The 16,147-nt window shown below is 36.5% G+C and overlaps 1 protein-coding gene across 2 annotated transcripts in view; it reads right to left on the bottom strand.

Moving 5' to 3' along the window:
* LANCL2 (LanC like glutathione S-transferase 2) overlaps positions 1–16,147 on the bottom strand; it is a 56,441-nt gene that overhangs the window by 33,561 nt on the left and 6,733 nt on the right. Inside the window, exons 2-3 of one of the 2 annotated variants that reach the window (XM_024764347.1) lie at positions 13,278–13,327; positions 4,974–5,091 (exon numbers count right to left, since the gene is read on the bottom strand). In XM_024764347.1, coding sequence (XP_024620115.1) covers positions 4,974–5,034 — 61 coding nt within the window. In that variant the 5' untranslated portion in view covers positions 5,035–5,091; positions 13,278–13,327. The remainder of the gene's footprint in view (positions 1–4,973; positions 5,092–13,277; positions 13,328–16,147) is intronic. The other variant, XM_024764346.1, reaches the window with a different exon arrangement.

Genomic DNA, 16,147 nt, shown 5'->3' with positions numbered 1-16,147 from the left:
GACCATCTGAGAATAAGAAAAATAAAAGTTTTTATTTAGCCTTCACTTATTCATACTCTGAAGTTCTTCCCTTTTTTAACATAGATCCAAGTATCTAACCAATACCATTTTCCTTCTCAGAAGGATCTGGCTTACCATTTCTTGAAAATCAAGTCTAATGGCAACAAATTCCCTTGATTTTTGTTTGAGAAAGCTTTTATTTCTCCTTCACTTTTAAGGATAATTTTGCAGGGTACAAAATTCTAGGATTTAAAATTTTTTTTTAAACTCTCAATACTTTAAGTATTTCACTCCATTCTATCTCGCTTACATTGTTGCTGAACAGAAGTCTGGTGTAATTCTGATCCTTGCTTTTCTATAATAGGGCAGTTTTTTTGTGTTCTTTCAAGATTTAAAAAAAAATTTTTATTATAATATAGGTGATTCACAACGTTGTGTTAGTTTCAGTTGTACAGCAAAGTGAATCAGTTATACATATATCCACTCTTTTTTAGATTCTTCTCCCATATAGGCCATTACAGAGTATTAAGTAGAGTTCCCTGTGCTATGCAATACATCCTTATCAGTTATCTGTTTTATACATAGTAGTGTGTATATGTCAACCCCAATCTCCCAATTTATCCCTCCCTCCCCCCTTTCCCCTCTGGTAACCATAAATTTGTTTTCTACATCTATGATTCTATTTGTTTTCTAAGTAAGTTCACTTGTACCCGTTCTTTTTAGATTCCACATATAAGTAATAAGATATTTGTCTTTCTCTGTCTGAATTACTTCACTCAGTATGACAATCTCTAGGTCCATCCATGTTGCTGCAAAAGGCATTATTTCATTCTTTTTTATGGCTGAGTAATATTCCATCATATATATGTACCACATCCTCTTCATCCATTCCTCTGTCAATGGACACTTAGGTTGCTTCCATGTCCTGTCTATTGTAAACAGTGCTGCAATGAACACTGGGGAGCATGTATCTCTTACAAGATTTTTTATCTTTGGTTTTATGAAGTTTGGATACTATATGCCTAGATGCAGGTTTTTTGGTTTTTTGTTCTTTGTTTTTGGCATTTATCCTCTTTGGTATTCTCTGAGCTTCCTGGACCTGTGGTTTAGTGTATACTAATTTGGAAAAATTCCTGGTCATTATTGCTTCAAATATTGTTTCTGATTCTTTCTGTTTCTTTTCCTTCTGGTATTACCATTTCACAAGTGTTGAACCTTTTGTCGTTGTTCCCTAGTTCTTGGATACTGGTTTTGGGGGTTTTTTTTTCAGCTTTTTTTCAGTTTTAGAAGTTTCTACTGCCATATCCTCAAGCTCAGTGATTCTTTCCCTAGCTGTGTCTCGTCTACTAAATGAGCCCATCAAAGGAATTCTTCGTTTGTTATAGCTTATTTGATTTCTAGCATTTATGTTCAATTTCTTCTTAGGATTTACATCGCTCTGTTTACATCATCCATGGGTTCTTGCGTGTTGTCTACTTTTTTCATTAAATCCTTAGCATATCATCATAGTATTTAAAAATTCCTGGTTTGATAATTCCAACATTCCCGCCATATCTCATTCTGGTTCTGATGTTTGTTTAGTCTCCTCAAACTGGTTTGTTTTTGCCTTTCAGTATGTCTTGTAATTTTTTTATTGAAAGGTGGACATAATGTACTGGGTAAAAGAAACTGCAACAAATAGTCCTCTAGTAATGGAGTGGGGGAGTGGAAGCGTTCTATGGTCCTATGACCAGGTCTCAGTGTTTTGATGAACATGTGCCCCTGGACCATGAACTCCACCAGTGCTTCTGTGTCTTCTTCCCCTTAGGTTGGACAGAATGGCTAGAGGGAGCTGGAGTTGGCTACTACCCTTCCTCCAGGTAGGTTAGTTTCTGATAAAACTCCAGTAGGCGAGGCTCTGGTAAAACAGTTTCTCCTGAAGGCTGGCCTTGTTAAGAACAGAATGCTCTAGCATATTTCAGAATGGTTCCTTTTCCCCTCGCCCAACCAGAGGCATGAGAGGATTTTTCTCCAATATTCACACTGAGGACCTGGGATAACTCCAAAGTTAACCTCACAAAAGTGTGGGTGCCTCCCTATGATTGGGTCCTCCTAGAGTTTTTTAACTCTCATATTTGCCCACACTGAGCTTCTAGCAATTAATCAATTACAGTTTGGGCTCCTGTGGAGATCTCTCCTTGTAGGTCTCTTCTCCAGTAAATTGTGATTTTCTGAATCTCCCTGTCTATTGCTATTTTTGGTGTAGCCGTTTGTCATGTAACCCCACTTCTCTGATGGATCTTAGAAAAGTTATTGATTTTTCAGTTAGTTCAGCTTTTAACTTTTTAGGACAAAGTGGTGACTTCTAAACTCCTTACACATCAGACCAGAAACTGGAAGTTTTTCTCCAGTTTGATTTTTTTCCTTTTACGGTATTGCTGTGTTTTCTGTGGTGCCAGTTCTTTCTTCAACTCCTTGCAATTTGGTCCTCATTTCTGAAGTGATTTTGCCTTTTCCTTTAATTTCTTTCCTTAGTTCTGTCAATTCTTATTTCACATCACCTTTCTGTCTTGCCATCTCTTCTCTGAGTTACTTTATTTCTGCATTGTAACTATATTGCATAATTAACTTACAAAATTAATGTTGAAAGTACTGCCCTTTTTCTCCATCTTGTAGTAGAATTTTCCTGGTGTGTTTTCTTCTGCTGACAAAATCTGATTTTCTTTTTCCTAATATTATGTAAATAATTGTAAATTTTTTTTCTTAAATTCAAAACAGATAGATTTTTCTGGATCAACTATTAACAGGAAGAGGAAAATGGTTAGGGTAGTTGTAATCTGAAAGGCATCCTCTTCTTAGTAAGTGATGAACAGTTTAGTTAATAAATGATGACTTTTGGTAGCCAGATTTCCTTTGAGTCTCATATTCTTTCTTGTTTGAGGAGGGCCCCTATCATTGCTGTTTCTCTCCTTACCTACACCATTAGCCAGTGCCACCAGGAATGCAGCTTCTGCTTTGTAAGTTAATCCCCTCTTTTTCAGAATAGCGCTTTTATAGAAAGTCTAAAATAAAACCTGTTCCCTGTATACCTAAACACCTTTTTTCTCTGCTTTGTCCAGCATTACTTGCCCACTTTGCACTTAGATACGCCCTCAAAAGATCCCCCTCAGGGTGTGTCTCACTCCTTCTGGGAATAATTACTCGTTAATTGGGAAAGTGGGGAATGGAGGGACAGATTTTGCCAGCTCTGGATCCTCTGTCTTTCTTCACTGGCTCTGCCACTGTGACTTTCCATAGTTACTCTGGATGCTATTTGTTTTTCACCCCTTATTATTTGTGTATATTCTCTATCTCACTTTTTGCTAAAGGGATAAATTTGGGGTGCTTCATTTATTCTCATATTGTACAGTTTAAGGAGAAAAGACAGGGAGGTAGGGGTGTAAGTGGATTCCACACAGTTACATGAACCCCAAAGTCCTAAATATTATTTGAAATCATTCAAACCAAATACTTCCATGATGACTCTCTCAGTGATTCCAAAAAATGACAACAACCGGGGATTTTTAAGAAATAGTGATTCTTAGAATCCTCCCCCCAGAGTTCCTGATGTAACTGTCCTGGGGTGGAGGCTGATAGTCTTTGTTTATTATAAAGCTCTCTGGATAATTCTGATGCATAGCCAATTTGGGACCTAACAATCATGGAGTTAAAACCCCTTTTCAACAAGAAGAAATGCTTTAAGTAAAAGACTTTATAGGGGGAAAACTGTGCTACTAATAACTGTTTTTTCTTTCAAGATAACCTTATTCTCTGTATTTTACTTCAAGTTAGCCAAAACTATTTACTTTTACATTTAGGGGACTTCCCTGGTGGTCTGGTGGCTAAGACTCTGCGCTCCCAATGCAGGGAGTCCGGGTTCGGCCCCTGGTCAGGGAACTAGATCCCACATGCCACAACTAAGAGTTCACATGCTGCAACTAAAGATCCCGCATGCTGCAACAAAGGTTCCGCGTGCTGCAACTAAGACCCAACACAGCCAAATAAATAAATAAATATATTTTTTTAATTACATTTAGGATAAGTTTCTTTGGCTCTGTAAGAGAACTAGCTCCATGTCTGTTTGGGTATAAAAGTTTGAAAAAGTCAATTCTAATGTTACTATGTACTACTGTATTGATAACAGGCAAATAATAAATAAAGCATCGCATAAATGAGTACAAATATAAACACAAATAATAAAAAAGATCAGGGCCATCAAGTCTGAGCGTGCACTGCAAAGACAAGTGCCAGCTCTTGGTGACTCCAACATGTACACTCGTGCCCATACTGCTCACTGACTAAACTATAAAAACTTAGCAAGAAAAGGCTATAACGATAGCAATGCTCATACTGCAGTCTAATCCCTCAGAACAAGGTCTGTCTCATTTCTTTTATATTCCCTAAACAGCTACGACAATATTATGGCTACATGGTAAAATAATAAAAAGAATATAAAGATTAGTTAAGGCAAATTCATTTTGAAATTAAGTTTTTTGACGTGAAATGTATTACTGGTTGCTTGTTTAATTATTATCAGAATCAAAATCAAAATCTTTATGTGTACAAATGATGTAAATGAGTACAAAAAGTAGGTTAAATCGTTCATACGTATCGGGCCAGAGAAATCACACAAACATATCTTGTTGCAAAGATCAAAGACCCAAAAGCAAACAAAAAAGCTGATCTTAACACATTTTCAAAAACAGCCATAAATTAGGTCAGATAATTAATGTTACAAAAATATGACATACAAACTCATATGCCATTCAAACTTCAGGCAGAAAAAATTTCTTTAGAAATAAAATTACAAAGCATCTCATCAATGAAGATAGCTCAAGACTTCTTTTAAAAGGTATAAACCTTTGACTTTTAAAAGAAAAAGAATTCAGATCCAAGGCTTACATATCATAATCCAAAAATAAAACATATCAATTACTTATATCCCAGAGGCTTACCTGTCCAACCAGTATAAGCAGAGCAATCATGTGGATCCGCTGTCTTCAGCCCTTCTTCCATTTGCTGTAGAAGATCTTTGATTTTGGTCTGGATCCGCCTTGTGAAATTATTAATAATCTGAGAACCAAAAGAAGACATAAAATTAAATGGTACAAGAATAGGACAATGTTGTAGTAACTACCAGTCTAAGTTGTAAAAACAGACAGAAATTATATTACCTGGCCCATTTCAATGTTTCATTGGTTGGGGGGAGTCTACCTTGGTTTTACAAGGTAAGTTTTAAAATGAGAGAATGCCCTATATGGACTCTAAGTCATAAGTATTGTATAACCACAAAAAAAAGTTGCAGAAATCAAAGGAAAAAACTAAAAAACAAAAAAAAGAGGAAAGAGATGTATCTGACTACATAAACATTTTAACTTCTTTAAGTTAAAAAACATGAGATGGTTTAAAAGTCAATGACAAGGGGAAATATGTGCAATGTAAAATATTATAAATAAAACTATATAACAATACGGAAATACACTTCAAATTATCAACGCACCTTATCAAAAGAAAAACGTCAAACGGCAGGCGCAGGCAAAAGTGTTCCGTCACTTAGCAATTAATGAAACGCAAGTAAGTACAAATACTATGGCTTACCTATCAGATTAACAAATAATAGAAAAATTTTAAATGTTAACTCCCAAGGCTGCCAGGAGCTAAGATAACAGGTATTCTTATTCACTGCTGGTGATCTTTCTCAAGGGAAATTTATCAGTATTCTTAAACATGTAGTTGACAGCGTTGTCCAGATTTTTCTGCCTTTGATGATTTTTGAAGACTCCAGTTGTTACATCAATTGCTGAGGTGTATTAAAATCTCCAGTTGTGACTGTGAAATTGTCTGTTTCTCCCTTTAATTCTGCTTTTTTTTCTTTAGTGTACTTGTAGTTCTGTTATTTGGCAAAGACAAACCTAGGAATGCTAGATCTTCCTGACAGATTTTATCATAAAGAAACATCCCTCTGTGGGACTACAGGGAAAATATTTTCATGTTACTGGACAGTTAGGGTTTTCAGGCCAAATTTTACTGAAACTTGGGATTCTGGACTAAAAGCAACCTTAGGAATTAAGTTACAATAGTATACATTGTAAAAGCCCCGGAGAGGTTTTACTTAACCCCGGAGGGCTGTGTGTACATTTCAAAGAGGATGAGAAGCTAGAGCAGGGAAACCCTTCCCAGTCATAGAACTGAAGACAAACGGGCCAGTCTTTTCACAGAGAGTTATTTATATTCCAAAGACTTTGATATTTCCAATGAAACTCTCTCAAAAAGGGAAGGAGAGACAGTTGTCTCCTTCCCTCGTATAAAAAGCAGAGAAAACTTGTTTTTCTTCATTCTTTGCCTACAATACAGACTTTGTGTACGTAGGACATTTGACCTGGCTTTCACTGCCAGAGAGGTAAGACGTGAGACTGAGGGATCCACTCACTGGTCATTTTCTGTCTAGTAAATAAGAAATCTCTGATCCAGAAACCTCTTGTGTACATTCAGGACAAAATTAATAAGTATAAATATTGAAAACCTAAACCAGGGTAATATCAACATCATGGCAGTACAACACATCCCTTGTTTTTGTTTTCCCCAACGGAAGTGCCTTCGTGTGAGTTGTGGAATGCAGCACCATACACCAAGGGACACACAGCAAAGCTAGCCCACTAGAGAACTAGGTAATAAGCAGAGAGACTTCAGTACCAGCTGTGAAACCTACAGGAGACTGAATCGGTTCCAGCCCCTCAGCTACAGTCTGGGAGTGCAGGCAGAACAGTGACTCAGGCAGCCACCTTCGGATGAGATAGCCCGTGTGGAAGTCCAGATTTCCCGAGGAGAAGTACCAACATGCCATTGGAGGAAAAAGAAAAAAAGGAGTTTGGGTCCACTCAAGTGGGTAAGAGTAACAGCTTGTCTCTGCGGCATCACCTAATGTTCAGGTATAGCATATGGCTAAATAGATGGCCCGTTATTTCTCCATCTGGGGAAAGGGAGAGCCACTGAGTGACTGCCTGGTTTCTAAATCTGGGCAGGACTCTGATGAAGAGACCTATTTCTCTCATTTCTCATAATGCATCCAGAGCATTACAGAGGGAGTCCAGGCCTGGGGAGAGGGAGCAAGTCAGAGAGCAGCATATAAGATTCCCAGGGCATTAAAGGAATGTAGCTCCTGCTGGTCCAGGAACATGAAAAATCAAGAAGACATGACATCACCAAAAGATCACAATAATCTTCCAGTGACCAAACGTAACGACGCGAAAATCTAATATTTACACAACGAAGAATTCAAAATAGCTGTTTTAAGGAAACTCAATGAGCTATAAAACACAGAAAGACAATACAATGAAATAAAAAAAACAGTATGTGACAAAAATGAGAAATTTAACATAGAAATCACTGAAAAATAAACAAATAGAATTGTGGAGCTTAAGAATTTAATGAATGAAATGAAAAATGCAATAGAGAGCATCAAAAGCTGGCAGATCAAATAGAAGACAGAATCAACGATATAGATAGGAACTTAGAAAGAACCCAGTCTGAAGAGAAAAAAGAAAAAAGAATAAAAAAGAGTGAAGAAAGCCTACATGATCTATGAGACATCCTCAAAAAACCAACAGCCAAATCATTAGAGTTCCAGAAGGAAAAGTGAGGGAGAAAGGGGGCAGAAAACTTATTTAAAGAAATAATGGCTGAGAACTTTCCAAACCTGGGAAGAGATTTGCACATCAAGTTCATGAAGTTAATAAACAGATTACCCCATTACTTCAACCCAAATTGTCCTTCTCCAAAACATACTGTAATAAACCTATCAAAAATCAAACACAAAAAGAGAAACCTAAAGACAGCAAGAGAAAAAGAAGACTGTAACCTACAAAGGAACGTCCAATGGGACATCAGTGAATTTCTCAGCAGAAATCTTACAGGCCAGGAGAACGTGGGATGATATACTCAAAGTGATAAAACAAAAAATAAAAAAATAAAAAATACTCCATTTGGGGACTCCATGTGGGGACTTCCCTGGTGGTCCAGTGGTTAAGACTCTGCGCTTCCACTGCAGGGGGCACGGGTTCAATCCTTGATCGCGGAACTAAGATCCTGCATGCTGTGCGGCGTGGCCAAAAATTTAAAAAAAAACAGAAACAAAACCAAAAAACTCCCTGTGGCAAAGTTATCCTTCCGGAATGAAGGAGAAATAAAGACTTCCCCAGACAAAGGCTGAGGTAATTCATCATCACTAGATCTGTCTAACAAGGTATGCTGAAGGAAGTTCTTCAAGCTGAAATGAGAGGAGGCTAACTAGTAATGTGAAACATAAAAAATACACTGATCAAGATAAATATAAAATCAAATTCAGAACGCTGCAATATGATGGTGTGTTAACACTTAACACTAGTATAAAGATTAGAACTGGAGTATCAAAAGTAACTACAGCTACTATAATTTGCTGATGAACATACAATATGGAAAGAGGCAAACTGTGACATAAAAAACCATAAAAGGTGGAAGAGTAAAAGGGTAGGTGTTTCGTATGAGATTAAAATTAAGCTGTTATCAGAGTAAAATAGACTGTTATAGCTATAAAATGTTTTATGTATCTCATGAAAATCACAGAGCAAAAAATCTGAGTAGACTCCCAAAAGATAAAGACGAGGGAGTCAGAAGCATACAATGGTGGGAAATCACCAATTCACAAAGGAATCCAGCAAGAGTCAAAGAGGAACAAGAAAACTACAAAACAGCCAGAAAGCAATTAAAAAGATGGCACTAGTAAGTCCTTACATATCCATAATCACTATAAATCTAAGTAGACTGAACTTCTAATCAAAAGGCAAAGAATGGCTGGATGAATAAAAAACAAGACCCAACTATATGCTGCCTACAAAAGACTCACTTCAGCTTTAAGAACACACATAGCTCAAAGTGAAAGGATGGAAAAAGACATTCCACAAAGTGGAAACCAAAAGAAAGCAGGGGTAGCTGTATTTATACCAGACAAAATGACCTTAAGTAAAAAACAGTCACATGAAACAAAGGTCATTATATAAAGATAAAGGGGTCAACTCCTCTGAAGAAGACATTAACAATCGGAAATACATATGCACTCAACACCAGAGCAACTAAATATATTAAGCAAATAATACCAGAGCTAAAGGGAGAAACAGACAACAATACAACAATAATAGAGGACTTTGATACCACACCGTCAGCAATGGGTAGGTCATCCAGTCAGAAAATCACTAAGGAAACACTGGACTTGAACCATACGTTAGACCAAATGAACCCAACAGACATATATAAGACGTTCAATCCAACAACAGAGTATACATTCTTCTCAAGTACACACAGAATATTCTTAAGGATAGATCATATGACAGGGCACAGAACAGGTCTTAACCAAATTTAGAAGACTGAAATCATACCAAGTATCTTTACTGACACTGGTATAAAAATGGAAATCAACAACAAGAGGAAACTGGAAAATCCACATATATGAGGAAATTGAACAACATACTCCCGGACAACCAATGAGGCAAAGAAATCAAAAGGGAAATCAAACAATATCTTGAAACAAATGAAAACAGAAACACAACATTACCAAAACTATAGGATGCTGCAAAAGCAGTTCTAAGAGGGAAGTTTATAGTGATAAATACCTACAGTAAGGAAAAAGAAAGGTCTTAAAGAAATAAATAACCTAGCTTTATACCTCAAGGAACTAGAAAAAGAATAAACCAAGCTCAAATTAGCAGAAAAAAGGAAATAAGGATCACAGCAAAAATACATGAAATAGAAACTAGAGAAATAATAGAAAAGATTAACAAAACTAAGAGCTGTTTTTAATTAGTTAATTTATTTTTAATATTCATTTATTTATTTGGCTGCACCAGGTCTTAGTTGCGACATGCAGGATCTTCATTGCAGCATACGGGATCTTTAGTTGCGGCATGCGGGCTCTTTTAGTTGCAGCATGCAGGATCTAGTTCCCCGACCAGGAATTGAACCTGGGCCCCTGCATTGGGAGCATGGAGTCTTAACCACTGGACCACCAGGGAAGTCCCTAAGAGCTGTTTTCTAAGAAGCTTTTTTTTAAAAATTGACAAACCCTTTAGCTAAACTAAGAAAAAGAGAACACTCAATAAATAAAAACAGAAACTAAAGAAGAGATATTACAAGTGATACCACAGAAATACAGCTGACCCTTGCACAGCACAGATCTGAAATGCACAGGTCCACTTATATGCAGATACTTTTCAGTAGTAAATACTACAGTGCTACATGGTCCACGGTTGGTTGAATTCAGGGATGTGGAAGACTCGAGAATATGAAGGGCTGACTGTAAGTTATATGCAGATTAACCCATATGCGAACAAAACGGATAACCTAGAAAACATGGATAATTTCCTAGAAACATACAACTAACCAAGGCCAAATCAGAAAGAGTGGCCCAGTGGTGGTCCCTGGTGGTCCAGTGGCTAAGACTCTGTGCTCCCAATGCAGGGGGCCCAGGTTCGATCCCTGGTCGAGGAACTAGATCCCACATTCATGCCGCAACTAGGAGTTCGCATGCTGCAACTAAAGGTCCCACGTGCCACAACTAAGACCCAGCTCAGCCAAATAAATAAATAAATATCTTTAAAAAGGAATAAATAGAAAGTATGAGTAAACTAATAATGTATAAGGAGACTGAATCAATAATACAAAACCTCCCAAAAAAGAAAACCCCAGACAATATGGTTTCACTGGTGAATTCTATGAAACATTTAAAGAATAATTAGCACCAACCTTTTCCAAACTTTTTCAAAAAATTGAAGAGGGAACACTCCCAAATACAAGACCAGCATTACCCTGATACCAAACCCAGATAAGGACACTATGTGAAACAAAAACTACACACCAATATCCCTGATGAACACGGATGCAAAAATTCTCAACGAGATATTAGCAAAATGAATTCAAAAATACACTAAAAGGATCTTACACCATGATCAAGTGGGAGTTTTCCCTGGGATACAAAGATGGTTCAATATATGCAAATCAATAAGTGTGACACATCACATTAATAGAACAAGAGATAAAAATCATATGATCCCCTCAAAAGATGCAGAAAAAGCATTTGACAAAATACAACATCCTTTCACGATAAAACTCTCAGCAAACTGGGAATAGAAGGAGAACACCTTAACATAACAAAGGCCATATACTTACTATATGGTTATAGCTAACTTCATACTCAATGGTGAAAGGTTGAAAGCTTCTCCCCTACGATCAGGACCAAAACGAGGGTGCCACTCTAAGCACTCTTGTTCAACACAGTACTGGAAATCCTGGCTAGAGCAATCAGGCAAGATAAAGAAATAAAAGGCATCCAAATCGGAAAGGAAAAAGTAAAACCGTTTATATTTACTGATATGATCTTATATACAGAAAACCCTAAAGACTCAACCAAAAAACTGATAGAACTAACCAATAAATTCAGTAAAGTTGAAGGATATAAAATCAATATATAGAAATCAGTTGTTTCTATTCACTAACAACAAACTATCCAGAGAAGGAAAGAAAAGTCTCATCACAATAGCATCAAAAACAACAAAATACTTAGGAACACATTTTACCAAAGAGGTGAAAGAGCTGTACTCTGAAAACTGTAAGACTCCGATGAAAGAAAGTGAAGAGATAAACAAATGGAAAGATATCCTGTTTTCATGGGTCAGAAAAATTAACATGTACTGCTGTTATGTGTCAAAGAGGATAGATGTCTGATTCTCCATCCAACTGTTTAATAACTTTTTGACTCCAAGTTAGTAATGTAAGCCTCCTGTGTCTTGACCTTTGGTTTCCACCATTAATCAAAGAGATACAGAATAATTTTCATGAGAAGGAAAAAAACTAGAGTACTACCACTTCATTACCTGGTGTGGCAGAACCCATAAGGTAGTAACTAGCCCACACTTACTGCAGGACACCCTCCTTCCTTATCAGAATCCTGATTAGATTCACAGCAGCCATGCATCCAACCCCAGAAGAGCTACTTGCTTTCCCAGACTGCCTTATGACCAGGGGCAGCCATATGACACAGTTCTAACCAGTGAGATGTAAGTGCAAGTCTTCTAAGGGCTCTTGGAAGGTTCTCATTTTTCTTCATAAAAGAGAAAGATACAGCTGGTACTCCCTTCTTTTTACTCCCTTCGTCCTACTGTAAAATTGGACAAGAAATCTGGGACTAGAGCAGCCATCTTATACTATAGCACAAAAAATATGAGACAAAGACCAACATAACTGCAGAAATCCTGAAATGAATCAACACCAAGAGTTGCCTACTTCTAGACTTCCTGTTATACAGGAAAAATAATCTAACTGAGATACTTCCAAGTTGAGTCTTCTGTTTATTGTAGCTGAATGCAGGCCTAACACATTCATGTACAGTTTTAGCTCTGGCATGATAACTTTATTCCAAAGCATATGCTTTATTCCTCACAAATGATACTGGAGTATAGTTCTAAGGCTTACGATTACTCACTCTAATTCCTTTTAATACTTGACAAAATTCCATTGTGAAAATAATTTCTCTGCCTTCGCTTTAAGGTATCTTTTCTAGTCCCTAATTTTCTAACTCTCTGTCATCAAAGAGATTTCTTATTTGTTGATGTTGGAACCAAAGTCTCAAGAACAAAGAAAAAAATTTATTATGCTGTAATTCTATTTGGAGAAATTTTAACTGGTTAATCTCATTTAATAATGGTATTATTATAAAGATAATTAATAATTATTGAGCACTTTACCATATGCCTAGCACTAAGTGCTCTATGTGACATTTCAATTAATCTTCACATTACTGAATGATTCTGTTTCTTAGGTGAGAAACCTGAGGCCAGCCCAAGGTCACATGAGACAACAAGAGACTGAGATTTTGGGGCTGTAGCTAGACTGTCTAATTCGAAAGTTCCTGGGCCTCCCTATGCCGAGTCCTTGTTGTGAAAATCTTTGCTTGATTCTCTATTTACAGTCTACCTTTAGATTTTTGAAAGGCTTACTACAGCTTTCACTCAATCACACCATGTGAATACAATACACATCTTCCACAAAGCACAGAAACAGAACGAGTAGCTAAAGAATTTGGGAGGTTTTTCTCTGACTCAAAGATTAACTTTTAGTAATTGCACTGCAATTAGAAAGAAAATATTCTTTTCCTACATACTAGGCAATTTTCCCAAACAAGGATGCCCCAAAGTGCTATAAAGCAAAACGATGTTGGTATTTCTAATACTTACATGTTTTTCTGTATTTTGTTAATGAAAGCTGTGTTTGAGGAAATACAACCCTAAAATACAAAAATACAGAAATCATAAAAGAGATTGATCATTAACTTTAAAATTCATGATCTTAACTTCAAATAGAGAGTGGAAACTCTCAAAATAGGTGTTTAACATGCACAAATAAATAACTCCTAAAGCAAAAGGTAATGCTTGGAACAGGTATTTGTGAACCAAACTTCTGAGTTTGAATAATGCATCAGGACAGCTTGTGAATAATATCATTTATTATACTCCTCACATAGGTGGGCACTTGTGACACTCTATCTAATTCAATCCTGATAACCCTATAACAACATTATCTTCCCTGTGTTATAGACAAAGAAATTAAAGCTAACAATGACTTGTCTACATTTTTAAAGATAATAAAAATAGCTTTTTAACCCACATTTTGTGTATGTGAGATACACAGATTATACACTCCAGAATATGTGCAAATATATAGACACCAGTAATTACAAGTATATGTATACACAGGCACATATATATACATCAGCAAGTAATTCTTTCATAGGAAAGGTTTTAACAAATCTTTTTAATCCAGGGCACAAGTTGAGGAAAGTATATTTTGTAATCTCAGATCTCCCAGGGGAAGATGCTCTGTGACAGTTTACACATATGAAGTAGGTGGGCCTGGTTTTCTAACACTTTATTTTCAAACAAAAATGCATAAGCAAAAGTACCCCAATCATTATCTCAAACTGAATTACTAAAGGAGAAAAGGGGAAAAAAGTTGTATGTTTTGACAGTAAAGAATTAGATGGTGGGGATTCCCTGGTGGCACAGTGGTTGTGAGTCCGCCTGCCGATGCAGGGGACACGAGTTCGTGCCCCGGTCTGGGAAGATCCCACATGCCGCGGAGCGGCTAGGCCCGTGAGCCATGGCCGCTGAGCCTGCGCATCCAGAGCCTGTGCTCCGCAATGGGAGAGGCCACAGCAGTGAGAGGCCCGTGTACCGCAAAAAAAAAAAAAAAAAAAGAATTAGATGGTGGGGGAACATCTACCCTCATTAGCAGTATTTTCAATAAACAGAAGAAGGATCATTACCTATACTGAATGTGTGTCAAGGAAATGCTGTTTGTTTAGATGTTGAAAATAGTTCATTCTTTTAAAAATAGGTGTATATTTACATAATCAGGTCTGTTTCTGTTTTTCTTGTTTCAAACTCAGTAACACTATTAATAGAAAATATTCTAGACCACATATCCTAAACACACACATCTGTCCAATTCTGATGTACTTACTTTGTGTCATAAAAATTAATTGATAATCTGCTGTGTATACTCTCTAGGGGATATATATATCATAACCACAAAAGAAGTTTGTAATTACCATAAAGAACCAAGGACAGCTGCTTAGTAATGGTATAATAAACTGATTACAAGGGCTCAAAGCATACACAATTATAGTTATAAGGTTAATAGGACTTTGTGGTCAAATTATATTTATTTTTGGAAAGCTCTCGGTGAAAAACTAGGTTTCATTTTTGATTAAACAATTGTTGCACGGTATTAGCTAAAATCTAGGGAAGAGAAACATTTTCCGAAAAGGAAACTCAGTTTGTTATATTCAATTCTATTCAAGTAAAATTTGCTCAAACCTATTCTGGCCCTAGCAGACTCCTAGGTGGCCACCCTACAGAATATAGGCCTCACCTGGGACACCCATGAAGTATATTACACAGTCTTATATTAGGTTAGAAGATTGTCCAGAGGACCTAAGTCATGACTCATATAACATTCTAGATACAGAGAGATTTAAAAATGATGCTAATAAATAATATATAAAAATGATTCTAATAAAAAAAGTTTTTTATTTCAGTACATTTATTCATTCAACATTCACTGAGTATCTATTCTGTCCTAGCTCAGTATCAAGTGTGGAGATCGTTTTTAAAATAATAATAATAATTCAAGCATAGGTAAGAAAAAATTCCTGTCTCAAAGAGTCAAGTGGGGAAGAGAAACAAAAATGAATCAGTCAGCCCTCACTAACCACGGATTAAACCTTCAGAGCTCCTGTTTGGGGGTTCAAGAATAAGCATGGGAATCTGAAGACCTATGTCATGATATACAACAATTTTCAATTTTGCTGAGGCCCCAATAAAAAGAGCATGAGTTGACAGAACTGTGGGCAGAGAGTTTAGCTGACTTTCCAACATCCAATAATCCTTTTTCACCTTCCCCACCATCAGCAGGCGTGTTAGTGTCCCCACTGCAGAGACGTGAGTGAGGAAAGTATGGTACGGAATTTAGAAATCTGAGAACATATCCACATGAATACTGCATGTTTGCCTGTATTTTCCTCAGAAGGAAAAGGCAGAAGAATAAGCATTTCTCTAAGAAGGAAAAAGTAAGAGATATGCAATATTTTTTTATATGCCACTAAAGATATAAACCTTTAAGCAATTTTTCATTATCACATTGTATGTTATAGTGACAAAAAATAGGATACATAATAATGCTAATAGCTATCATTAACTGAACTCTTAAACTACTTACCTATATATTAGTAATTATGTGTAACAAGGTACTAATTGTATCAGTATCAGGCACCCTTTTGACTGCTCTAAATGTATTAACTTAAACGCCGTAACAACCTAATGAGGAATGGGTTACTCTACAACTATATTATTATCAACTTTCAACCAATATATTAAGAACTTCAATTACCTTTTCAACTTAACCCTTTACTACAAGCTGATGAGATAAATGCTATTATCCTATGTTAATGGGCATTGTTCTAAGTGTTTAAATGCATTAACAGTCATAACCTATTAGGAAGGTACTATCATTGCCCAAATTACTTGCCCAAAGGCTATAGCTAAAG

This window comes from Neophocaena asiaeorientalis, unplaced genomic scaffold (assembly GCF_003031525.2).
Source record: "Neophocaena asiaeorientalis asiaeorientalis breed wild unplaced genomic scaffold, Neophocaena_asiaeorientalis_V1.1 scaffold191, whole genome shotgun sequence".
Lineage (NCBI taxonomy): Eukaryota > Metazoa > Chordata > Mammalia > Artiodactyla > Phocoenidae > Neophocaena > Neophocaena asiaeorientalis.
The sequence above is the reverse complement of the archived record's forward strand: the minus strand, read 5'-3'. Positions and strand labels throughout refer to the sequence as shown.